The sequence below is a fragment of the Neofelis nebulosa genome, chromosome 4, assembly GCF_028018385.1.
Source record: "Neofelis nebulosa isolate mNeoNeb1 chromosome 4, mNeoNeb1.pri, whole genome shotgun sequence".
NCBI lineage: Eukaryota > Metazoa > Chordata > Mammalia > Carnivora > Felidae > Neofelis > Neofelis nebulosa.
Window position 1 is genome coordinate 123,326,686 of NC_080785.1, and position 26,928 is coordinate 123,353,613.

The window sequence follows — 26,928 nt, forward strand, 5'->3', positions numbered from 1 at the left end:
GCCCCAGGAAGGACTGCTCTTACAGCATATGCCTACCCACAAGCCATAATGGAGTTTCCCTTACCTCATTGCAGCCTGGGTTATCCACCAGTTGATGGCTGCTGGCATGTAGGGGCTGGCCAGCATTGACGGGGTTCAGTACAACCTTGTCGCCTATGACCACCTGGCAAGGAAGAGACCAATAGAGCTTTTCACCAAACAGGTCAGAAGTGGTGGAGGGCAGGTGAGCATTCTTAGTCTTCCCTTTAAATGTGGCACATCCTAAGCCAGCAGAGCTGAAGCCTTCGTAGTGCGGGCCAGGCACAGAAGTCCGATAGCACCTGTCCAATCCCTGGAGAAATGCTACAACCAGCATGAGACGCCACTTCCGGCTGTCAATATCCCCTTTTCCCTATGTTAACAGATACATATAAATAAGCCCTAACTAAATATTTGGAGTAGAAGCAGAATACTGTCTGAAGGAAGTCTATCTCTGAAACAATAAAGCTGTAATTTTATAGATCTAAAGCAATGACTTTCATACTTTTTTGGGGGCAAAGTCACATTAAGAAATACTTCTCCATTATATTCTAGTCATAGCTATTTATGTGCACATATGTGGGTGTATGTGTACATATATAGATATACACATTTATATTTACCTGAAACAGAAGTTCCCTCCCTAAAACAATACTTACCTCATTATGTTTAGGACAGCCTGATACTATCTATTCTATTCCACTTACTAAAATGAGAGTCATAAGCCACTAAACTGATCTCGTGGCCCACGAATGGATCAACACTTGTTGTCTGTAAAACACTGTCCTAAAAAGGATAACCAACTGCTCAAGTTCATCTTATCCTCTCAATGAAGGCACAGCTAAACAGGTATGTTTGAAGGATAAGAAAGCTAAGGACTTGCTGAAATTCAGGACAAAGCACATTTGTCTTTTATTACGAGGGTAGAAGGTAGGAGAACAGAAACGATGGTTTCCAAGAGGTAAAACTCATTTATTATCAGTTTGATACGTTTGGGGAGTATATACAATTAAGTTTTCCCTAACTCCAACTATATATAAGTACCTCAAAAAAAAGCCAAAACTTTTGGTGAACACTAAGCTTTACTGGATTAGTTCTTCTATTCTCAGCTGAGGATCAATATTTACTATAACTGGGAAGGAATAGAGTGCTTCTGTATGCTTCTGGTATGACGTATATAACGTAATACACCCACCAATATATAAACTAACACACATGCTGTCCAAAGCTTGTAAGCTTAAATGGCAGTACTGAAAATAGCAAAATCCAGTTTTAGGTTAAGGCTAAATGAGCATTTTGAAGAGATTTCAAGCTGTTTAAGGGCACATTTCATTCTGGTAAAAAAAAAAATTACTATTTTGGAATCTTTAACAAGGTCAGAAATGCAGCCTGATGGCATTTAAACACACTCACTGTCAACTCTATGCCCACATAATGACGTGCTAATGTAGCTGACAAATAGCAGAACTGTTCTAAGTCACATGAAGAAGTATTTCAGTGGCTTTATATCCTAATGATCTGTTAGGAGAGGAGCCAGCTCAGGACCAACTGCAGTCACTGAAATGGGATGGAGAGCCTACAGGCTTATCGACAAAGAAACAAGTGAAGACAATCCTAAAATCCATTCTCTTTCCCTGCTGTATCTCCTTATTTTCTCTCCTCCTTCTTTACTAACTTTATTTCCAAAATAGAGAGGCATTTCTATTCCACTACGGATCTAAAATGACAGGAACACTGCCCAGGATATTAATATATGAAAGCTGTTTTCGTGAAGTTACTGAAGTAATGGGCTATTCATACAATTTTTTTTTTTTTTTTCTCAGAAACTCCGTAGGAAAAACATAGCTACTGTATTTAGGTCACACTTCTCTCCAAATTTCCCTGTTTTCCCAAACACTGGTTTCCATAGTGATTCCCCTCTCTTCATACAGGATAAGTCTCTGGTTCCAAGTACAAATTCTCCTAGTTGACTTTTATATACAATTATGGTTTGAGGCATGGCACGGGCACTCCCCAGGCTGGGACTTCACACTTACACTGTCTCCGATGGATCGCAGTTTGTAGAATGGCTGAATATAAAACCAGGACCCTTCATTTCCAGCTTCGTCCAAAGTCACTCTCATGGCATTCTTCTCCAGGAGCGCTGGAAGCCTCTTATTCACAGTTAGGTATTTATTACTTTTCAAATGCAGGAGCTGAAAACCCACAGAGAGAATAGGGTGAGTGCAAGCATATCTCTGAATCTCTAGGATTTCTCTCTCAGTCAGATAAATATGTATCAAACATTCCTTCCACCCCTGAGCTAACTGTGAAGTTACAGAGCCATAAAACTGCCTGAGGCAGAGAGTAATTAGAAAACAACAAAGAGCAAAAGGAGAACAAGTTGAGGGAAGAAGAAATATTTTGTTTTTTCCCCTCAACATGGCCCTGGACAAGATGGATGTTGCTCAGGTCAAGCGCACCATCAGCAAGGTAAACCACTCTGCCATCTGTTAACATCTAATTCCATGTAAAGGAGCTGAGGAACTGCTATCTGAATATCCCTGACCCTACTATGGAGCTAAGGAAAGCCACCTCTGAGCACAAGAAATAGTTTAAGTGAATACCCTGTAAGGGGTAGTCATTTCATGTGAAAGAACATGGCTGCTACAAATTTCCACTTTGAATTGCTAAGCACTTAATTCTTTAGAATTAAGGGTTACAATTAAGGGTTCCCAATTAAGGGAAACAACTTGTCTCAGAGTAGGTCTACATCAAGAAGCGTTGATTAATGCTTCCCGACTTAACAGGCTGTAAGAGAAAAGAAAGAGTGAATAAAAGACTGCCAAATCCTGAAAAAATATTAAGACTGGCAGGGAACTTCATTGCCAACTGCCAATATCTCTTTTTCCTATGTCAATACATACAGTGTCTAGAATACGCCTAGATAGTCTACATTCTTCTACCAGCATTGTTGGGGTGAAGGAGTAACTTGTCTGATTTGTGAGCCCCTGACATCCCCCCGGCCATGATACACAGGGGAAGGTGATACCCTCTTGACATCTTCATTGTTACCCTGGTGAGTGGCCCCTGCTCCTCCACACACCTGTCCAGGTGCTGAACTCACTTGGTTTATAAACTGACATTATCTAGAGATGGATCCCAAGATCCAGGCTTTGAAGAAGGCATAATAAATAACATCAGCTAAAATGTATTCAAAGCTTACTTTGTGACAGGTACCTCTCAGTTGTTCTTGGAAACAAATACCATTATTATTCCCATTTTGCTGGTAAGCAAACTGAGACATTCCATTTCTTGCTATAAATCTCACAAAATCTGAATTGGAATGCACTTAAGGGCTTACATTCTGAGCTCCTGTCCCCATCGGTCATCTTTAGTTCAAGCCATATTCTCTCATCTTACCACATCATGGAATTCTTCACTCTGACTGTGAAGGCATTGGCCTGGCCCAGCAATAAAGCAGATACTGAACTCTGGGCCCACCTGGACCCCTGTGTCCTTTCTCAGCCGGATAGAATTTGAAAGGGAGGCAGAGCGGGACTGGCAGGATTTGAAAGGCACTTTACTATTCCGGAAGACCAAATAATAATAACCCATTTAAACATAAAAGTTTGCTGTTACCCATGTGGCAATTCTAGTTTTCCCATACTCCAGTTTATCACTGCTCTCTAATAGAAATAACAATGGGAAAGAATACCTTTGTAACCAGAAGGTTTAAATGTTAAGTAAAATCTTTCAGAGAGGGAAATAACGAAGGAAGATAACCAAATGGGTCAGGTCCTCAAAAGTTAGTAACTATTACCCTTTGTCAAAACTAGCTGGCAACTAGATAAACAGAAAAACGCTACATTTGGCCCTGGATATCTTCACACACTATTTTCTGCAAGGACAGACCCAGAAAGATTTTCTTAGCAAAGCCCTCAGTAGCTCTTTCCTAGATTGTGTTTTATCCCCACACCAACTCTAAAGGCACAAGGGATAAACAAGTAAGCCTTACAAACCTGTGAGACAAGACTTGAGACCTATTCACCAAATATTCTACCTGAAGGCCCAGAATTGCTCTTATTACCCCTATGACCAGCTCTTGAACCAACAGATAAAAGGTACAGGGAATCCAATTTTCACCAACAGGAAGAACTTTCAAGGAAGGCATGTGAAACAGAAGTGCAGTGGCCAGGCTGGTTTCCAGGTGGGGAAATACCCACTTAAAATATCTGCATAGAACTTAAATCACCAACTACGGGGCAGAGTAGTGGGTTCCCGCACTGACAGAAGGCCAACTCAAAAGCAAGCCCAAGAGACCAATCCATATAAGAACACTAGACCTTTTGCAATAGTCTGTCTCCATGGAGTTGGAACCTTGTCCAAACCCGATCTCACGTGCTTGTTTTTTCAGTTTTGTTCTCTGTAATGCTCCAGAGGAGAAGAGCGGCCATGACCTACCTGGATCACGTTGCCATACTGGATTACGGTCCCAAGCAATTTCCTGTTTTCTGTCTCATTCTGCTTCTTTTCCAAGTCTGCAGCATGCTACACACGGAGAAAGGAGACTGGTCACAAACAGGAAACAATGGCTTATATTTCTCCTCAATGATGCAAAACCAATGTTGCCGGTTTTATACGAGAAACACAAATATAAGCAAATACTGTACATAAATATGCCCTGAGGCTATGCAAAATGACCAAGGGGTTCAAGAGGTCAACCCCCTATGCCCTTGTTTTGTTGGCCTTTTTTGCTTTTTTAAAATGTATTTTTTTTCTTTCAGGAATTCATTGACATCTGCTTAGGTTAAGACTACGTCTGGGGCGCCTGGGTGGCGCAGTCGGTTAAGCGTCCGACTTCAGCCAGGTCACGATCTCGCGGTCCGTGAGTTCGAGCCCCGCGTCAGGCTCTGGGCTGATGGCTCAGAGCCTGGAGCCTGTTTCCGCTTCTGTGCCTCCCTCTCTCTCTGCCCCTCCCCCGTTCATGCTCTGTCTCTCTCTGTACCAGAAATAAATAAAAAAAAAAAAAAGTTGGAAAAAAAAAAAAAAAAAAGACTACGTCAAAAGCTTATATATTTTTGAAAAAAATAGGGTAGGGGTGGGAGAGAATTTGCATAGCCTTTTTATGATTTGTAAAAATCCTCTTTTAAGGTTTTGCAGAAAAATAAAACTAAATTTAAATGCTGGTTTTGGGTGATTTCTGGATCTGTGTCCTGGAATGCATTATTTAATATTTATGATCCTCAGTTTCTACTTTCATAAAATGAGGATAAAAAGAGCACCTACACCTCAGAGGAATCACGTACCATTACGTCTGGTCATTGCAGCATTTATGGAGTTATTATTGTTAGACATTATTATAATTTAATTTTCATAGTAGCTTCCTGAGAGATTATCCCCATTTAAAAACTTTTTTTAATGTTTTATTTATTTTTGAGAGAGCGCAAGCAGGGAGGGGCAGAGAGAGAGGGACAGAGGATCTGAAGTGGGCTCTGGGATGACAGCAGCAACCCTGATGTGGGGCTTAAACACACCAAACACGATATCATGACCTGAGCCCAAGTCAGATGCTCAACTGACTGAGCCACACAGGTGCCCCATCATTATCCCCAATTTAAAGAAGAGAAAACAGGCTCCAAGATTAAAGGGTTTATTCAACACTACACAGCTGGATAATGGGTACAAAAGGGATTTGTTATACTATTTACTTCTGTGTACACTTGAAATTTGGGACGCCTGAGTGGCTCAGTTGGTTAAGCTTCTTACAACACTTGGTTTCAGCTCAGGTCATGATTTCATGGTTTCCGGAGTTTGAGCCCTGTGCTGGGCTCTGTACTGGCAGCGCAGAACCTGCTTGGGATTTTCTGTCTCCCTCTCTCTCTGTCCCTCCTCCACTCATGCTCTCTGTCTCTTTCAAAATAAATAAACAAAATTTTTAAAAAATAAATATAAAATAAAAATCACACATCTATATTGCAGTGTAAGTGCACACAGAAGCGCACATACACACAATGGAGTATCCCTCAGCCATTACAAAGAATGAGATCCCGCCATTTGTGGCAACATGGGTGAACCTAGAGGGTGTTATGCTAAGTGAAATGAGTCAAAGACAAATATCATGTGATTTCACTTATATGTGGAACCTAAAAAAACAAATGACCAAACAACAAAAAAAAGCACAGAGACCCATCAATAAGGGCAACAAAGTGGTAGTAGCCAGAAGGGAGAGGGTGAGGGGTAGACAAAGTGAACGAAGAGGACTGGGAAGTAGAGGCCTCCAGTTACGGAATGAGTAAGTCATGGGGATGAAGGGCACAGCTCAGGGAATATAATCATCAATATTGTCATAGTATAGTAAGGGGACAGATGGTAGCTACATTTACAGTGGGCATAACATACGGACTTGTCAAATCACGATGCTGTACACCTGAAGTAATGTAACATTGCATGCTAATTACCCTTCAATTTAAAACAATTATACAATAATGTTGGATATTTTTAAAAATCACAAAGCTACTAAGTAGCAGAGGTAATTCTCAAACCCACATTTGGATTAACTACAAATCTGTAGTTATAAACGGGACTGGGAGACATTACCAGTCCAAATACGGCATACTAGAGAACCAGGTAAAGCTGAAGAGAGGGTTCCTGAATACTCTGCCAGGGCCATCAACATGAATATTTTTTTCTTCATTTATTTTTACAACGGAGAAAGCACTGTTATCATATTATAACCATGTTGAAGGCGAACTAGTTTTGCCCTAGGCAACAAAGAAACTGTTGATAGCAGCCTTTTCCCCCAAACCTAGACTCGGTCAAACAGAAGTACATTAAGAAGGAACAAATTCAGTATCTGATGGGTAATAAAACCCTGGTGACCAGTTGTAGATTTCAGAACACTTTCCATTGTTCTCTTCCTGAAGTTTCCCCTTCCTTGAGGCCAGATGCTACCAGATGCCAATGAGTTAAAGGGCCTCTTTCCCAAGGAACAGTCTGCATTTTCATAGGACCCTTCTGGGCTTGGGCTTGGTCCCACACATATTACCTTTATCATGTTGGCCAGGTTACTTCATCTCATCAAGCCTTCTTGTTCAATATTGTTATTCACAAAATGGGGACAAAAGTAAGTCTTTCTGGGCAGATGTGAAGATTAGAGAAAATAAACTCAATAAACTCTAACCATTATTATTATTATACATAAGTTTCTAAAATTAAGAAATGTTCTAACAATGAGAATTTCAACTGGTGAAGTAAGTTGGCTGGGTGAAGGATCTCTCCGTTTCCTTCAAATTCAGCATCTGCTCCACCTCTACCCTGAATGTAGGTATTTTTAGCAAAGTATGTCTTTTCACAAAAATAAGCTGCAGAAAGCAATTGTAAACCAAAAAGAAACCCGTGTTGCAGGAGAGAATGATCTGCCTGTATCAGTGTAAATCACTTTAAGTTTCTCACATCTGTCTCAACCCCGTACAACAGTGGTCCATTCAGAGGCTTCCTACCCTCCCTCTCTCTCCTAGAATTAGTTACCAGCTTGCCCTTCTCAGTTACACAATGATAAAATCCACTGGGTTCAAGACACATCCAGAAATAATACCCGTGTGGATGACATGGTAATCCTAGGCATCCAAACTGTTTCAGCACCATTCTTGGCTCTCCCTTCCCCTGCATCCACATCCTCCCTTCATTTCCTCCCACCTTCTCTTCTGGTTAGTCTCATGCCTGTGCGGCACCCTTCCAGAGATCTCTACAGTATCCACAGGTTCAGCAGGTAGTTTCCCAAACACAATATTGCACTGAATCCACTTGGAAGGAAGGTTTATACTTTTTAGAGAGACATTTGTTCTTTCTGCTAAGTAGTTGTCTCAGCTAACATGGACAAGAAATTCAAGAAAAAAATGTCAAAGCGGGAAAAATCAATACCTTCAGTAAAATAAAATTTAACATTTTCCGACATAGTTTTTGTCTACTCAAAACCCCACAGTAAGTTTTCATCTTTAGTAAATCCCAAAAACGTGTTTCTTGGATTTAAAATGATGTAAAGATTACTGTTTAGGAGAGAAAATTCTCATGGGCATTCCTCTTACTTTTAATTTCCAGTGGCCTTAGTTTAAGTAGCACCAATCTAAAATATTAAGTTCCTACCTATGCCTAGATGGAGTACAAAAGTGGTAACTCAGTGTTTGCTGGCACATCTAAAAAGAAGCATCAAGTTAGTCATGAAGAAGGCATTTTTCCATATGAAAAACCAATTAAATACCACCAGTTTCACAGATTCAAGGGCATTTGTCTAAAAATATATAAAAAGTAAAATTAAAAAATTATATTGGAAAATAAATACCTAAGAACCTCACTTAAAATACCCAAAGTCAATAAATAAATAAATAAATAAATAAATACCCAAAGTCACATCTCCAATTCTGTTTAAAAGATTTAATGACAACCAAGCCTAGGTAAGTATTAAATGAACCAATGCATTAACCTTATGGACCATTCAAAAAATTTACTTTTTCTATAAGCACTCTTTAAGGAGAAAAGTGTCCAATTTATATTACTTTTGGTTAAATACGTAAAATACCAAATGTATTCATTTGAGTTCACCCATCAGTCCTTATGCCTCCTTCCACAAAGCCAAATTAGGGTTTTAGACAAAAATAACCTTCATGATTTTTAGGTTCAACAGGTGAGGCACAGATTGCTACAAAGATAGTAAGGTACTAACTATACCTGGGCCCACTGATTAAGGTTGCTTCACCCTTGCACAGAGTGAGATTTTGTCTGTTAAACCCTTTAAGTAAATTCTAAGAAATGGCCCACACCGTAAGATGGTAAACTAATAAATGTATCTAAAGGATAACCTGGCAATGTCGCTCAGAAATTTTTTCAATGGGTTCAACTTTGATTTACCAATTCCATTTCCAGAAGTTTCTCCTTAAAAGATAACCTTGCACAGACATCAGTCCATAACAACTAGTTTTGACACTGTAAAAACTCAGAATTCTGAATACAACACACCACACAAGGATTGGCTATCTAAAATTAAAGTACTGGAGTAAAATGGAGGAACCATGTAATCATTACAATGAAGGTAAAAGATTCTTACTCATTCATAACATATTAAGTGGATAAAAGCAAGTTAAAGAAGGAGAATACAGTATGTTCCCATTGATAGTTCCAAATGTATAAATACAGGAATATAATAGGGAGTGGATGGGGGGACACACCAAATAAAAACCAACAATATAGTTGAGGATTAAGATTTAGGGATTGCATTATTTTTTCCCCTTTTCTTACTCATGTATATTTTAGAATTATTTGTCTTTAACACTCACGTATGTTATTTCTTCAAAAACCTCTTCATTGTATCTCTGGGACAAATAGCCTGGATTTTTTAAAAAGCCATCTTAAATGTGTTCTTTTTCAATGTTTAAAACCTAATAATTTAAATACTTGTTCTTTTCCCTAACACACTAGGTTGAGGACTGTTTTGTTCTGAGGAAGAAATCACACTTAATGCTACGGCCTCTATCTCCATGGTTCATCATGGATACTACCATGCTCCCTAAGCAACATCAAGGTCACCCCTATCATAGCCACCTGTTACTTTATTTCACAAACAGACAAACCATTATTCAATTACTACAGAAAGGTCACAGGAACAGTGGGGAGAGGTTATTTAAGGTCAAAAATCCCTGAACCATGTAATAAGACAAGGAAGATAAGGAATTAAGGCTTCTGAAAACAAGCAATACAAGACTCAGGCTTCTGAAGACAGTAGATGGGTCACTCTTCCGGTTCTTCCTAGCTTGCCCAAACTATGGCTTAATGTAATTGACTGTTTTTCAGAACCAAAACAATGTCAGTCAAAATGCTGTTGGCAAACAGTAGTCAAGGCCTGTAGAGCACATTATATGATGTGCAGGTAGGAGAAGCTCCTTTTGCCAAGAGACTTTTGAGAAATCATGAGCAGACCAGTTAGAATCCAGTTAGTGCTGTAGAGGGAATGAACACACAGTATCCAGCCACTAGATGTCATTCTCCTTCAGAATGCTGTTTCTATGTGGCTTATCCTAGTCAAAGGGAAGTCAAGTGGTCTAGACAACTAATTCCTTAAATGGCATTAATTTAAAATAATCTGACCTTTGATTGGGGTACTGCACAGTAGTTGACAAAAATAAAAATGAAAACTCAATGGAGACTGGCCACTAACCCCCAAAGGCAAGTGGCTACCCAAAATACAACATTTTTAATGACTGAACTAAGACATGTACATGACTTTCAGACGCTAGGTGGGGGTGGGGGTCGGGGTGGGGGTGGGGAGGTCCAAATAAGCAATAAAAGTAGGAAATGCACAAAGTCAACACCCAAGTCACATCAGGAATCCCAAATCAGGAAAAAGTATTGGTTTCCTTTTAAAAAATATATAGTAAAGAATCAACAGCATGAAACAAATAATTGTCTTTTTTTTTCAAATAAGGAGTTCAGAGTTCTTGCTCACCTTGAGGATTACGTTTTCTCAAACGTAATGTGCAGGTTTTTTTCACAGTTCATTCATGGGAAGGAGCATTGCATGGAATTTCCATTGAAAGGAAACATAATACATATCACAGGTTGCAAACAGCTGACTAAAGAACCCCACTCAGATTGAGACATTGTTGTGCTGAATGCGTGCTTTAAACTATAATTAAATTAGTTGCTGACATTTTTAAAAAACTTGAGATAATAGACATAAAGCATGAATTTGTAGCTTCTCTTGAGAAAGCAGAAGATGTGGCAGCAGCTCTGAGCCCACCTTCCCACACAGCAACAGCAGGGGAGTGTATCTGCCCCCTGTGGACCCACACACACGCACCCTCCACTTAGCAACGAGGCCCACCAAGTTCCCTTTATTCCGGTTGATTATGCTTCCTGCATGATCAAGAGGAATCTTAATTTACAACCCCTGCTGTAAAAAGCATAGGAGAAGGAAGGTTTTGAGATGTCCTAATAAGATCTCATTGAACAGAATGATTTTCCTTCCAGAAAAAGAAAGGCGGAACAACAGAAGATGCACTTCTTGCAAGATAACCCCACAGGCATAAGCACTAAATAGCTCACATTAGAGACCTCAAAGATTAAACAAACCCATTCAACTGGATTCCACAGTCCCAGATACAGACTTTAGGAGGACCCTGGATCATCACAGTGGTGAGGGGCAGTGGGGGGGCACTACTGACATTGAATGGACAGGAGCTAGGAATGCTGGGTGCCCTGAAATGCATGGTAAAGTCTCATTCATCCCGTACAATGTTATGTCTGGTTGACATTCCCAAGGGTTAAAAGGTGGTCTGCAATTTCTGGGTCTAGCCCCTAACTCCACTTTACAGATCAACACAAAGTACAGTTTTATATGGTCTAATTACCACCATTAATACATTTAAGCAAAATGCAAGTCCTATTTAATAACAGGAAGAGTACACTTTGCACTCTTCCTAACACTGCCAAGGGCTGCTGACCATTTTGGAAAATCACATTACGAAAAACATGCTATTTGGTGGCCAGCACTACACACCTACCTGAGTCACCATCTTTGGCTGCCTCATGCATAGAGTTTATACAAATAGGTGAGAGCATTTATTTCCTTAAATCCTCTAGAATAATCGTGCCTGAGCATTAATTTACCAAAGCACACCATTATAATATTTATTACTTTCCTGTTATTTCTCCTTTTTTAAAAAACTGGTATCTTCAGGGGTGTCTGGGTGGCTTGGTTAAGCGTCCAACTTTGGCTCAGGTCATGATCTCATGGTCCATGGGTTCCAGCCCGGCATCAGGCTCTGTGCTGACAGCTCAGAGCCTGGAGCCTGCTTCAGATTCTTTGTCTCCTTCTTGCTCTGCCCCTCCCGTGCCACTCCCACCTCCCCTCTCTCTTGCACGCGCGAGTGCACGCGCTCTCAAAAATACACATTAAAAAGACACTGGTATCTTCAGAGGTTGCATTATTTATGAATGTTACTTCCTGTTCATAAAATTACATAATATTTTCTCTTAAGAGGGAGCAATCAGTCTGCTGAGGTTGAGAACATCGGCCCTGAAACCACGAAAATAATGATGCAATTCCTGAAGTATTCACAACAATCTCTTTGTTTGTGCTCTTTCTTCTTCTCCTACTCTCTGACTCCCACAGATGCCTCACATTGAGACTCATCATTTCCTCCTCCGGGAGGCCCTCCCTGACTACCATATCGCTACTGCTTATTCACAAAGATGGATTTGGGTGCCCCTTCTAAGTGTTTCCACAACCTCCTGGGGGCTTTTAGGTTCACCCTGTAAGAGTACTTGCCATGGTGCCTTGTCACCACCTCTTTGTTCTTGATTAGCTATTGAGCTCCCAAAGGGTTCAGATACCATCACAGTTTCATTACCATCACCTAGCACAGTGCTCATTTATTCAGCAAGTATTTCTTGAGCACCTACTACATACCAGACACTATTCTAAGCACTGGGGATACAGTGATGATCAAGCCAGCCATTGTTCCTCATCTTGTGGAGCTGTCATTCTAATGAGTAAGACAGGGAAGAGTGCTGAGAAAAATCCAAAGACAGGAAAGCAAGCAGGGCATCACTTAGATAAGGAAGTGAGGAGAGGCCTCACTGAGGTAACACTTAAAACAGAGATATGAAGGAGACAAAGGTCTTAACTTAGGAAGAGTCAGGGGAAGAATGTTCTAAGAATAAACAGAAAGCACAAAAGTAGCAAAGTTGTTGGAGCATCTGACTTGTGATTTTGGCTCAGATGATGATCTCACGGTTTTTCTGTCTGAGCCCCGCAACATGCTCTGCACTGACAGTGTGGAGTCTGCTTGAGATTCTCTCTCTCCCTCTCTCCTCTCAAAATAAATACATCAACTTAAAAAAAAAATCTGTAAGAGTCTGTGGTGCTCAAAACAATAAAGTGAAATAAAGCCAGTGGAGCATAAGGAGTGTAGTTCAGAAGCCTCAAAGGAGAAAGCACGGTCCAGCAGGCACAAAGTCTCGATTTCATTTTAAGTGCAACAGGAGTGACTGCCTACGTGCTCTCACAGGGTACAACAAGCTCGCCAAGGCTGGGAACCAGGTCTTTTCAGCATACCTAGAGTACCTAACACCCACCTAACATGGTATCACTGAATAAAGACGGTCCTCCACATGTCGCTTCCCTTACCAAATGCAGCTGGTGGTGACTCTGTCATATGTTAGTCCGGGAGACCCAGTGTGAGACATGACCTGGCAAGTTCCATGGTGCTCATAGATACTCTATGTCTTCAACTGTTATCACTAAGTCTCAATAAAGACCTTTTTTTTTTTTTCATTCTGTTGGTAAATATTTGAGTGCCTACTACATATTGTAGGCACGAAGGATACAGCAATGAGCAAATCTGATACAAATCTGTGTCCTCAGGTAGTTTACATACTAGTGGCGGTAGCCAGCTGATAAATTAGAAAGATCATGATAACACTGAGAAAAACAAAGCAGGAAAATCCTGGGATAGAAAATATGTTGCAATTTTAATACCACTACATTGGATATATGTCATGTCCTTCTTCTAAACACCTCCAAGTAGTTCCACACAAATTAGCCTCACAGAAGAATTAGGTCATCTAGATACAAGACACTAAAAAAACTATGTCATCATTTTACAGATGGATAAACATGTGCAGAGAGGCTCAAAAACTTGCTTATGGTCACACAGCACATTAACAGTGGAATACACTTCTCTCTTATATGCCAAGATAATAGTCAGGATCAATACAGTGGTAATAGCTAAAATTTATTAAGCACTTACTACATTTCAGGCACTGTTCATGTACCTTTTATGTTTCTTCATGTTTGATTTCATTTCACAAGAGTCTCCTCGTGTGGATATTACCATTCCCTTTTTATAAGCAGGGAATTGCACCAAATAGCTAATTAACGTCCCCAAGATCAGCATTTAGTGAGTGATACAGCCAGAATTTGCTTCCAGAACTTATGCTCATAACCAGTACTGTAGCCAGTCATCTGAGAAGTGGAATGGCTAAGCAGAGAGTAACTCTCAAGATATCTCAGGCTGACTATGATATTTCTCTCCTTAGGGCCAAGCTCCCCTTTATCCCTTTCACAAAGGTCATATGAAAGCCAGTACCCAGAGCTGAGGGGTTGTAACGCTAACCCATTTCGCTCAGACACTACCCAGTGGCCACTCCAAAGACCCTCCTCATGGAGAAACCCCTCGCAATACATACGTGCAGTTTGTTGAGCAGCACTGCATCGGTTGTACTGTTGGCCCCTGGCTTGGCAGCTTTCCAGAACTGCTTCTGGGCAGAGTAGCGATTCATGGGACATAGCTTAAAGAGGCAATCTAGAAGTGAAACAAACAAAAATGTTTTTGAGGAAGTATATGCATTCAACGTATGAAAAAGCTTTGCCCTTTTATTCATACAAGGCATTGCAGATTATATGTAAGTATACATGACAAGTTACAAGATCCTTGTACGAACCTCTCCTTTGACCTTTAATCCTCACCACTACAATGGTGGTGCCAATGAGGAAACTGAGGCTTTTAGAAATTAAGTCAATTCATTTGCCATTGTCACCCAGCCAGTTAGTGGCAGGGCTAGGACTCAGTCCAGGGCTCTTAAAGCTACCCCTGCCCCCCAGTCATCTCCTTTCCTTCATGATGGACAGCTAGAAGGACAGACATCCTAGTTATATGCAACACACAAGCATTTTCATTTGTAAATACAACTCTCTTCAATCCAACCACACTTAAAAAAAAATTACTACAGAAGTCTTTTTGCAGAGACTTCCTAGGGCAGTGGTCTCTTGAACACCATGCACTAGATGATTCTCGGGAGAACAGAACATCTGGGGGTTGTGCTGAGACAGTACATGCCCTTGTCTCTCAGCATCGGTGCATCACAATGTGCTCCCATTTAGGTATGCCTGGGCTCACACGACTTTGTATATTGTCCTAGGTGGTGCAACTGACCCTCACAAAATAGACTAGCGGCTTCAAAATATTTCTGCCAAGATATCCAAACATCGAAGACAATGGTAATGCAAACCCCACAAATGAAAAAATGGCACAACCAACCATTCTCATGTTCCTCTTGTGAGCCATTATACAGAGAAAATAATGATGATCTAAAAAAACAAAAACACCTAATATCACCTAGATAATAAAAATGATACAAAACCATTTAAAGTATTGTCTCTAATTATTAGCCTTACCCTACAGCACTTCTGTGCCTTACAGTATGATAATCATAACAGGATAATCATGATTGACAGGATACTACACTATTATTTAATCTTTTCATCAATGTCTATTTTCCTGCTTATTTTTACAATATACACAATATATTAGTATAGTGACACATACATAAAACTTTTACATATATACATACACATAGTTTAGGGGTGTATTTGCTGAATTTTTGACAGGGATATGCCACCAATAAAGTTTAGAAATAATTATTCTTAAAAAAAAAAAAGACTTTTGGGATGAGCACTGGGTATTGTATGGAAACCAATTTGACAATAAACATATATTGAAAAAAAATAGGCAGAAGAGAGAAGAATCAGAAAAAAAAAAAAAGAATTGCTCTTGAAAACTAACACTAATAGTGACACCTATTCCCTGAGAAATGTACATACTGACATACTTAGGTTTTCAAATGGTTAAGTATTTATACAGTACAATCAGTAACTTTGGAATGAAAACCCAGATTTGGAAAAATTATACCCTGAAGTATTTCAGAACAAGCTTCTAAGGAAATTCAGCCTACTAACCACACACTTACTCTCATCTGTTCACTAAAACAGATTTTCTTAAAGTAACTTGAACAATATTGAGTTTTTGTAGTTCCCAACTAACTCTCTCACAGCAACAAAAATTCATTTGCTATCAAGTACGCAGACACTAGGACTTTGCTCTAGGTCAGACCACCATTTCTTTTAGTTGTGATCAGTGAATTTTTACCAATTACTGCACAAATACAGTGTGGAGGAAAAAATAAAACAACACTCAACCATAGAAATAAAAAGTATTTTCCATTCTGTAATCTTCATCACTAAATATTTCTATATAGTCATAAGCAGTTATAAGGTATATACATACTCATGAAGAACATAAAGTAATCATCAATCAAAGAAATCATTAGAGCATATGAAAGATGCCATCTAGATCTTTAGAAAACAAAAGACAACACAGGTAACTTGTTAAAAATAGAGCTGCTGGCCCCACCTTTTATGAAAGCCACAGGTCACTGTTACTGTATCAATGGCCACTTAATGACATCATTGACACAGTATTCCTACCAGTTTGACATATGTGAACCCACTATTTACCCCATGAACAATTACACACAACCATGAGACTATTGGTTAGCTGGTAAGGTCCTTTCTTTGGCACAGAATAGAGGGTGGGCAAAGAGTGGACTGAGCAAGGGTGACTTCCTTGATAATCACAGGACTTAAAAAAGGCATTCAAAACATGTATGCCGTTGGTATTAATATTTCACACAGGACTTACTTTATGGACCAAACAGGGTAAATAAACAGTTTTAAATTTCATCAATAATGAGAATACAACGGACTTTTTCCTCCAACAAACTTCACCTGATAATAACTAAATTGTATGAATTGCAAACAAAAGAATTTAAGTTGATTTTAGGAACAATCAGAATGGAACCATAATGCCAATGGATTAACATGCAATGGAAAGAACTATTCTACAATGTTCAAGGGACAGCCAAGTCAAACACCCCACATGACAAGTAAGTGGGTCACAACACAGGCTCAAAACTTCAGATGACTTTACATTCACCTAGGATAAGAGTGTAAATTTAAGCACTATCAATGCAACCAAAGCCTTGCCATGACTTCCACACCAACTATTTTCCTTGGACAAAACAATGCATTGCAATGGATTAAGCCTATTTACAACCAATCAGCTATGTAAACATAAGAGATGCTAACAAACTAGTAAGGGAACCAAATTAGCCTTGCTGATTTTGTCCTGTCTTGCCAGTTGCTTAGCAACTGATTCAAAGAGAAAATTAAATTAAGCAATTCAAATGTGATGTTAAACTAACCTTCCAAAATTCTGCAAGTCAGCGGCTCCACATTGCCCTTTGCTATTTGGATGGCACAGCAGGACAAAATTAAAGTTCCACTGGATCTTAATACTGGGCTAAGTATAGAAATACACAAATGCAGGAAATCCAGTAGAAAAAAAAAATATATATATATATATAATACATATTTGAGGGAAGTGTGTGTGTATATATATACATATATATACACACACACATATATATACACACACGCATGTACACACAGAGTAGTTTGATCTCACCCCAAAGAAATGCCACAAAGAATACCTTATGTGACAACTGTTATTTTAAGCCTTTGAAGAATAAACTAAATTAAGCTTTCAAAAAATTACTCCTGAATATTCCTAAGCTTTAGCAGATGCCATGCTGGGCTAGCACAGAAGTTAGCTAAAAAGAGAGCTGGGTTAAGTGAGAAAGGGCTGAGTGGGCTGGAACCCATGGTCATGGGTGATGTTCCATGGTTTAAACAGCATCCCAGAACTTGGTGGGAGGGAGAACGTTCAACAGCCTGAAGATTCATCAACTATGAAATGAGCACTTATGGTACAGTTAAGAGAAGAGGAAGTCAAGAGGAGCCACAGGTGTGCCCCAGAGTCCCTGGGGGAGTGAAAAAGCAAAGAAGCGCACCCAGAGAGAGTCACATTAAAGACTAAGTCACATAACAAAGGCTACCAGAAGAACAGGCGAAACCCCACTGTCTCCATACCACCCTCCAGAACAAAAGGTTCCCGAGTGCAGAGATTTTTGTCTGTTCTCCAAGCACTTGTAATTCAGGGCCTAGGAATACAGAAGGAGCGCAGTGATGGTTGCTGAATTAGTGACCGGATTGTGCTGTAATCTCTACAGCTCCCCAAGTGGGGGCAGGTATGTCCTCTCAAGATACCTCCAGCTCTAAGTCCCCATGCATCTATTCACCGATTCAATTACTATTTATTAAAATGCCTACTGTGTTGGGTGTGGTACCGGGTGCTGAAAATAAAACACTGAACCCAACTCACACGTTTCTTAGTACAATTCTAATGATAGCAAAAAACTAAAGACACGAGTTGAACTACATCAAGTCAAAGAGTACAACAGAGGATTTATGTACTAATAAGAATTATATGCTGACACAATGTGGCTGGTATACAGCAGCAGCCTTTTACACAGGGCCGTGGGGTTGGACAACTCCAGCAGAGGGGCACCTGACAGACAGCTCAAGGGTGTGAAGGAGCCACGTTGATAAACATCTGGAGGCATAGCCTTCCAAGGGCAAAGACTAGCAAGCACAATGGCCCTTGAAAGAAATTTTGACATGGTTACGTAAAAAAATATAAAAAAAACAGCCTGAAGGGTACTGGGCAAAAGGGAGTTACAAGAGATGTGGTCAGAGAAGCAGGCAGAAGTTCCATCATGCAGGGTCATGAAGACCCTGGCGAAGCAGGGAATAGTTATTTCTAAAAGCAGTGAAAAGCTACCCCAGGACTTTAAGCAGAGAACCTGGCAAGGGGGCTTTTTTCTTGTTTTTTTGTTGGTTTTTTTTGGTGGTGGTGGTGGTGTCAGTGCCCACCAAGAAAGGTTGAGGCGAGGGAGGGGCGGCTTTGGGGAGAGAGGTAGAAATCAGTAATTTTAGCTATGCTTAGTTTGAAGTGCCTATGAAACATCCAAGCTGAAATGTTGAGTAAGCCATCCATCAACTAGCAGGTTGGAAATACAGGAGTTATTTAAGGAGTGAGGGTGGGGTGGTGGGGGGCAGAAGAAGGATGGTAATGCTGAAGAGGAGAAAACTTGAGGATGTCAGCATTACAAATACAACATGGCTATCCATCTGCAACTAGGCAGGGCAGAATAAAGACCCTTCCTCCCGCTTTCCCTCCCTCCAGAAGAGGGAGTCTCTCAAGAATAAATAAACATTAACAAAATTTTTTAAAAAAGAGATACATATCATCTAGAAATACAGGGGTAAATGTCAGTAGAAAATGTTAAAACATTTTAAATTGTTGCCTCTGGAAAGTGGAAGGCTTGAGGTGTCAGACATAGAATTGTTAGTTTTATTCTGCATTTTAGCAGTATTTGAACTTTTTTGAGGTGAAATTCACATATCATTAATATTAGCCATTTTACTTTTACTTTTTAACTTTTTAATTTTTTATTATTTTTTAATGTTTTATTCAGTTTTGAGAGAGAAGGGGGGAGAGGGAGACAGGGAGAGGGAGTGGGACAGAGAGAGGGGGAGAGAGGGAGAGAGAGGGGGAGACAGAGAGACAGCCTGCAAGCAGGGGAGGGGCAGACAGAGACGGAGACACAGACTCTGAAGCAGGCTCCAGGCTCTGAGCTGAGAGCAAAGAGTCCCACACAGGGCTTGAAGTCAAGAACTGCAAGATCATGACCTGAGCTGAAGTTGGTTGCTTAACCGACTAAGCCACCCAATTAAGGTGCCCCTTCATTTTATTTTTTAAAGATGTTGTTTTTTAAGTAATCTCTATACCCAACATGGGGCTTCAACTCACAACCCCAAGAACAAGAGTCGCATGCTCTACCAACTGAACCAGTCAGGCACCCCAAAATTAACCATTTTAAAGTAAACAATTCAGTGGCATTTAGAACATCATAATGTTGTGCAACCACCACCACTGCCTAGGTCCAAAACACTGTCATCACCCACAAAAAAAAATCCTGTATCTATGACGTTCATTCCCACCTCCAGGATTTCACTTTTTTTTTTTTTTTAATTTTTTTTTTCAACGTTTTTTATTTATTTTTGGGACAGAGAGAGACAGAGCATGAACGGGGGAGGGGCAGAGAGAGAGGGAGACACAGAATCGGAAACAGGCTCCAGGCTCCGAGCCATCAGCCCAGAGCCTGACGCGGGGCTCGAACTCACGGACCGCGAGATCGTGACCTGGCTGAAGTCGGACGCTTAACCGACTGCGCCACCCAGGCGCCCCAGGATTTCACTTTTTAAAGAAGGTGCACATACCATTGAAAATATTTAACTTTTTTAAACAACCTTTTTGTACTCAAAGGCATTTCAGTTTTTACTGACTTATCACTTTGCAACCGAATGACAAAAGGCAACAAGCTGGATAATGCCACAGATCAGTGGAGATGTGGAAACCTTTCTGCACTGTTGAGAGATAGGCAAACTAGTGAAACTAGGGATGAGTAAAGTTACGTAGATACATAGAACCTGTAACATATAATCTGGCAATTCTGCTACTGGGCATACATTCCAAGGACATCTCCCACAGGCCCTCAGGTCTCCCGCTTGAAGGAGGAGGTCTCAGCAAAGACAGCCACGAGAAGGCACACCTGCTCTTAGCTGTACTGTCCTGGAAGGAACACAAAACCTGTATCACCAGTCATCAGTGATAACCAAACACATGACCCCACCAAGATATAAGGAGCTAAAAAATGCAGTTCAGATGAGTGCCAAGAAAGAAGGAGTTTGCTGTATACCTGACCAACCTCTGCTACTGTCTGTCCTTGAATTTGCCAAGTATCCATTTTGCTCTTTCCTACTACCATGCACCGGCTGGAGTTGTAGCTGTTAACTAGACAAAAACAGTTCCTTCTTTCATAGAATGAGCTCTTCCAACCTACTTGAAAGACCAAAAACACAATCAACAAGCTATGATTTTTTAAAAATGTCTTCATTCACCCACCATATGTACATGCAATTTTATATCGAGAGAAATCAAGGGGGAGAGTTTATGTAAGTTACAAGTATGAAAAATTTAAGTGTTGTTCATATCCTGCCTTCTTTTGAAATGGTTAAGAGGCAGAGGAGTGAAAATTTCAAAAGAACAGACAGTATGATTACCAAAGAGAAGACAGGGCATTAATTCCCCAATAATGGAGTTAAGATTTAAAAGAAGTAATCAAAGGGGACTACAAAACAATTCATATTTTAAGTATTTCACAAGGGTATGGCTTCTTCATCATTCTGTTCCCTATTGCATTCAATAAAATATTAGGCCAATAAATAAGTGGATATTCGAGGTTTAAGAGTAGTCTAAAATGGCAGTTCACAAAAGTAAAACCTACTCATATTTCCAACAAAAGCCTTCAATGAACAAGCAATTAACTCCAATTCACAAAACAGGAAACCAGTACAACACACTGTTGTGTCTGTTGCTTGTTAATCACATTTCCCAAGTCATGACAGGAGTCCTTGGAAGTTAAGTGACATTTTCCAACTGGGACTGCAAAATAAACCTTCCATTACCTGTCTGCATAAGAATATACACATTGTTATTAAGAGACAAAGGGAAACGAGTTAATTTTTTTCCCACTTAGGCCACCAGATGCTTTTTCTGAGTAGAAAACTCAGGACAGTAATTGTTTCAGGGTACAAACTTACAAGTAGTAAGCAGGCCCTAGAGATCTAACATACTATCCTGTAGATAACAGTAGTGTGCTGCAATCATTCAATTTGCTTAGAAACTAGAACTTAGGGGCGCCTGGGTGGCGCAGTCGGTTAAGCGTCCGACTTCAGCCAGGTCACGATCTCGCGGTCCGTGAGTTCGAGCCCCACGTCAGGCTCTGGGCTGATGGCTCGGAGCCTGGAGCCTGTTTCCGATTCTGTGTCTCCCTCTCTCTCTGCCCCTGCCCCGTTCATGCTTTGTCTCTCTCTGTCCCAAAAATAAATAAAAAACGTTGAAAAAAAAAAAAAATTAAAAAAAAAAAAAAAAAAAAAAGAAACTAGAACTTAATTTTTCCAATCACTAAAAAAAAAAAAAAAAAAGGATAATTATATAATGAGATGGAGGTGCTAATTATGGGTACAATGGCAATCACATTACAATATATAAATGTATCAAAATATCAAGTTGTATACCTTCAATTTACAACAGTGTTATACATCAAATATATTTCAATTAAAAAGTATATGTCAGGGACACGTGGATGGCTTAGTTAAGCATCTGACTCTTGGTGTTGGCTCAGGTCATGATCTCAGGTTCTTAAGTTCGAGCCACGCGTCAGGCTCCGTGCTGTCAGTGCAGAGCCTGCTTGTGATTCTCTTTCGCCCTCTCTATCTGCTCCTCCCCTACTCGAGCTCTCACTTGCTCTCTCTCTCTCAAACTAAACAAACACTAAAAAAGAATTTTTTTAATTTAAAAATACATGTTAAAAAAAAAAAAAAGGAAAACCCCAGCTAATTACACTCAAGGCTGTTATCTTCTACCTTTTTCACCTTTTCTGGTTGTAGAGCCATCATTCACAAACACACTAACTAAGTGGAAACGCAGGTACACACTTCCTTTTTGATCTACTTTAGCACAACCAATTAAATTTTTATTTACCAATTCATGAGCATTATTGAAAATAATCAATTCTAAAGGCAAGGCCTCTTCCCACTATGCAAGACAAAAGTATACACAAGCGCCCTCCAGCTACAGCCGTAACACAAGCATCTGCCTGCCTTTGGACTGTCAGATGTCCCTCCCTCTGTACCTGGACGGAAAGATGCAAAGACCCAAAGCCACTTGAAGTATCATTTGTGACAGCAAGGTCAGATGTCCAGGGGCAATATGCATAGTGGATGAACAAGGGGTGACAGGTTACTGTGACAGAGGTGACACCCCCCACAAAAGGTTCCTCAACAAGGACCAGGTGGTGCTCCTACAGCTCCTTTGTGCCTGAGCCTGGCTGCGTCCCTGCTGATTTTGAGCTGATATTCTTCCAGCAGTTTGCTTTTTGCCTTATCTTACTCCGTTTCTATGGTTTACCACCAAGAGTCCTAGCCGACTTCCAGAGTGAAAAACCACTTCACTTTGGTGGCAATAGAAATGAACAAAGGCTTTTACCATCACCTAAGAGAATGCCAAAAAGTAAGACACAATCAATCTGGAAACCTGGCTATCAGTCCTGGTTCCGCCACTCAGTAGCTGGGGAGTCTTGGCTAGGTTACTGAAGTTCTCTGTGTCTGCATGTCTTCCTCTGGCAAATGAGTCACCCTTAAGGGACCAAAGATCCTTGAGACCCGATGGAGTATGTGGAAGCATACATTCCAAGTCAGGTAACTCAAAAAGACCCAGATACAGAAGGACTGAGTGGATACCGCTATTCAATCTAGCTGACTGGGTTTAAACCTCAGCTCGACCATGGGAGCTGTATGATCTGGAGAAAATTACACAATCTCTATAGGTTTTTGTCTCTTGCCAATACAAGGGCAATAACCACAATGACTAACTACAAACTAACTTAAATTATTAAATTAACTACTTCATTTAAAGCACTTACTACAGACCCTGACACAGAGTAAACACTCAATAAATACTCGCCACCATGATAGAATGGATACACCGACTGCATACCCATTGTATACCGCACAGCTAGAAGAATACACTGGATTTAACAAATTATTTTGAGTGAAAGAAGCAAAAAAAAAAAAAAAAAAAAGAATCCAATTATACTTAATGAATCTATTTACATGAATTCAAAACCAGGCAAAACTAATCTATAGATAGAAGAGTCTGAATACTGGTTACCTTTGTTGTGTGTGTGGGGGGGGGAGGTGTGGTGGGTGGGTAGGGATAATTCCTGATAAGGGGCACTTTCTAAGGTGCTAGAAATGGTTTATACCTCAATGTGGGTTGGGGTCATGTGAATGTGAGTGAGTGAGAGAGTGACTGTAAAACTTCACTGAGATGTGAATTTAAGGTTTGTGTATACATGTATGTGTATGTGTAATACCTGAATAAAAAATAAAAATAAAATAGTAGCTGTTCTTACCAAAAGAAGGATTAAACAAAATTTCCCTTTATGTGGAAGGTTAACAATAGTGTCTGATTTCCATTGCTGGGAAAACATGCCTTGTTTTGTCAGGGTTTGGGTTGGGCATTTGTTGGTTTATAATGGAGAGGAGGAAAGGCACAAGAGAGATTACATCACTGACTCCCCAAATGGCCTCAGTTATTTGCGTTACTCGCAGGACACCCTGGGCAGTGAGCATTCCCTGGCCCAAAGCCTAATACCCAGAGGGACTGTGACCAAGGGAGGCTTTGCCTTGCTGACTCCCTGTATTATCCAAATATAATACCATTAATAGGCAGCAGTTTTAAAATGTAATCTGTAACAAAATGCTAGGATATCTATTTGCTTCAAAATAATCAGGAAGAGGGGAATGGGGGGATACAGATTGGCCAACAAGATTGGCCATGAGTTCATAACTATTAAAGGTGGGTATTGGGAACATGGATGTTCATTATACTATTATTCTCTCACATTGTATATGGGCTTAAAATTTTCTATAATAAAATCATCTGTGAAATTTCTTTTTAAGTATGATTTTTTTTTTTTAATAAAAACCACACAAGTATTCATCAAGTTCAAAACAAGATTGTTTCTAGGTAGGTAGGTAGGTAGGTAGGTAGGTAGGTAGGAAGGAAGGAAGGAAGGAAGGAAGGAAGGAAGGAAGGAAGGGTAAACCCTGTTATATATGTAACCTGGTCCAATTTCCCAATCCACCTGAAAACCAATATATTCTATAAAGGAAGAAATAGACGGAAAGATCTGTCAAATAAGAAATACAGTGAACTGAAATATATCTCAAAATGAGAGAATGCCCAGCTCTAAATGAGATCTGTGAATAGCATGTAATACCACAGATTTTGCAAAGCCTTGCTCTAATAGAACTCTAGATCCTGGGCACCTCTCAGAGTTAAAAGGCAAATGAAACTTCACTGTGTATAGCCCTGGCTATTTAAACAAACTACAGCACTTGTGAACCTCTGAGAATATGTCCTATCTTCTACAAAAGGGCATTCAAAAAGTCTGGAACATCCAGTCTGAAAGGAGTTACATAAGCTATTGGACTGGTCATCCTGGGATCCTCCTGGAAAAATACTTTTCCCATTAGAAACTCCCATTACACAAAGGAAACATAGGCAGTCTCTCTTGAAGTAATTTGATTTCTCCTTCATTCAACAAACATTTTTTAAGCGCCTGTGTACTAGAGATAAAGAGTCAGTACAATCGGGTCCTAAATGTTCTCAGGAAGGGAGAGGAGCCAACAGATAACTCCAGGGTGTATGGAGCAAAGGGGCACCTAACCCAGTGTAGGGAGAGATGGGAGAGTCTGTGAGAGAAGGCCCCTCAGCAGAGCTTTCAGATCTATTGCTAAAGTCAGTGGGTAGGGCAGGAAAAGGGAAAAAACAATTTAAAAAGAATGGAAAATTTGTTGCATTATATGCAGCATATTAGCCCCAGAATTAACTTACTTCTCTGTGAAGTGGGTCAGACTTCCTGTTATGGCCCACAGTTCAGAATGAGAAAGGCTAATACCACCAACCTGCTGTCCACTCTCCGCTACCTGGGAACCTCAAAGGTGTGTTGTCTTCCCTTGTTCTCCACTTGGGGTTCAAAGCAATGGCACCTAAATCAACAAACCTGTCATGGCTGGTTTGCACCCATTTCTCCACAGAGAGATAAGACAGCAAGTAAACACCAACAACCAAGAGAAGACACTAGCTCGTTTGTCTTGTTCTGGTCCTTTCTTCACTGGTCTCCACTGAGGACCTAGAAACACAACTCTGAGCCTCCCAGCCCTTCTCCCCCACACTGGGATTTCCCAATCAGCCCCTACCATTTGTGAGCAGGGCCTCTCCTCCACATGGCTTTGACTTTTTACATATTACTCATACTGTCAATGAATAGATTCCTTCCAAAGAGGCCCTTTCACTGACTCTAAACCAGCCAAAAGGAACTAACCAAACAAATCAAGAGTCAAAGATGTCATATATTTACCCTAAATGAAAAGTTGCTTTCTGAATTTCATTACCTATGTTTCCTTTACTTGCACTCTATTTTTATCTTAGCAAACACACACAGTCTACCATCAAGCAGCCTTTGGAAGTCAAAATATTTGCCAAGAATGATTATCGAATTTTTTCTCTCCCCAAAATACCTACCTGAAAGATACACACTGTCACCCCAGATAGTGGTTTGTTATAATAGAGGTTCTCCAAGAAGCCTCCTCAAAAATGATAACCTTGTCTCAAACCAGGAGATTAAACCAGTGTTTCTCAACACTGTTACTTGTTAATAGGGTATCACCTATAATCCTTTGTTTGGCGTGGCAGGGTTGGGGGGGGGGGGGGTGGTTCCTGCATGCTGTAGGATGCTTAGCAGCATCCCAGCATCCCCAGCCTGTGCTCTTCAGCTGTCAGTAGTACCCCATCCCCCAGTTTCTTACCAAAAAAATGTCTCCATATGTTGCCAAATGTCCTCTGATTGGGGCAAAATTATCCCCCATTAAGAACCACAGGATTAAACCATCCTTCCTAACCTTCTTGAGAATGCCCTTAAGTTACCAAAAGTGACAAGATGGACTGACAAAGACAACAGCGAGAGGTGAAAAGCATTCTAGACTCATGAATTATGTCTCAAAAGCAGCTTGTTTGCTGTACTTGGAATTCTACTTGACGGTTAGAATTCTCTTTCTATAACTGACTCCCCTGCCTAAAATCCTTGAGGGCTGTGATTCTCAGCCCTGGCTAATCCTCACAGTCACATGGGGGAGCTTTCAAAATAATACAGTGCTCTGGCCCCTCCCTCACAGATTCTAATTTATTGGTCTGCAGGTGGGGCATGAGCAAGGTTTCCCACCAAAACTCCCCAGGTGATTTCCACTGAGAAGAGCTCCTTTAAGATTTCACACCGCAGTAGTATGCTCTAACATGGGTATATTAAAATCGCCAGGGGGGTTTAGTAAAATACAGATGTCTGGGTGGAACATAGTGGCCCAGGAATCCTCATTTTTAACAAGTTGTGTAGGTGATTCTTATGTAAATGGCCCCCAACCACACTCTGAGAAACTGCAGCCTGCAG

At 40.4% G+C, this 26,928-nt stretch overlaps 1 protein-coding gene across 7 annotated transcripts in view; it reads right to left on the reverse strand.

Annotated features, from left to right (window-relative positions):
- ITPR1 (inositol 1,4,5-trisphosphate receptor type 1) overlaps positions 1-26,928 on the reverse strand; it is a 330,414-nt gene that overhangs the window by 194,406 nt on the left and 109,080 nt on the right. For all 7 annotated transcript variants that reach the window (XM_058726155.1, XM_058726158.1, XM_058726156.1 and 4 more), the window contains exons 5-8: positions 14,242-14,357; positions 4,462-4,548; positions 2,055-2,213; positions 65-163 (exon numbers count right to left, since the gene is read on the reverse strand). In XM_058726155.1, the coding sequence (XP_058582138.1) occupies positions 65-163; positions 2,055-2,213; positions 4,462-4,548; positions 14,242-14,357 (461 nt within the window). The remainder of the gene's footprint in view (positions 1-64; positions 164-2,054; positions 2,214-4,461; positions 4,549-14,241; positions 14,358-26,928) is intronic.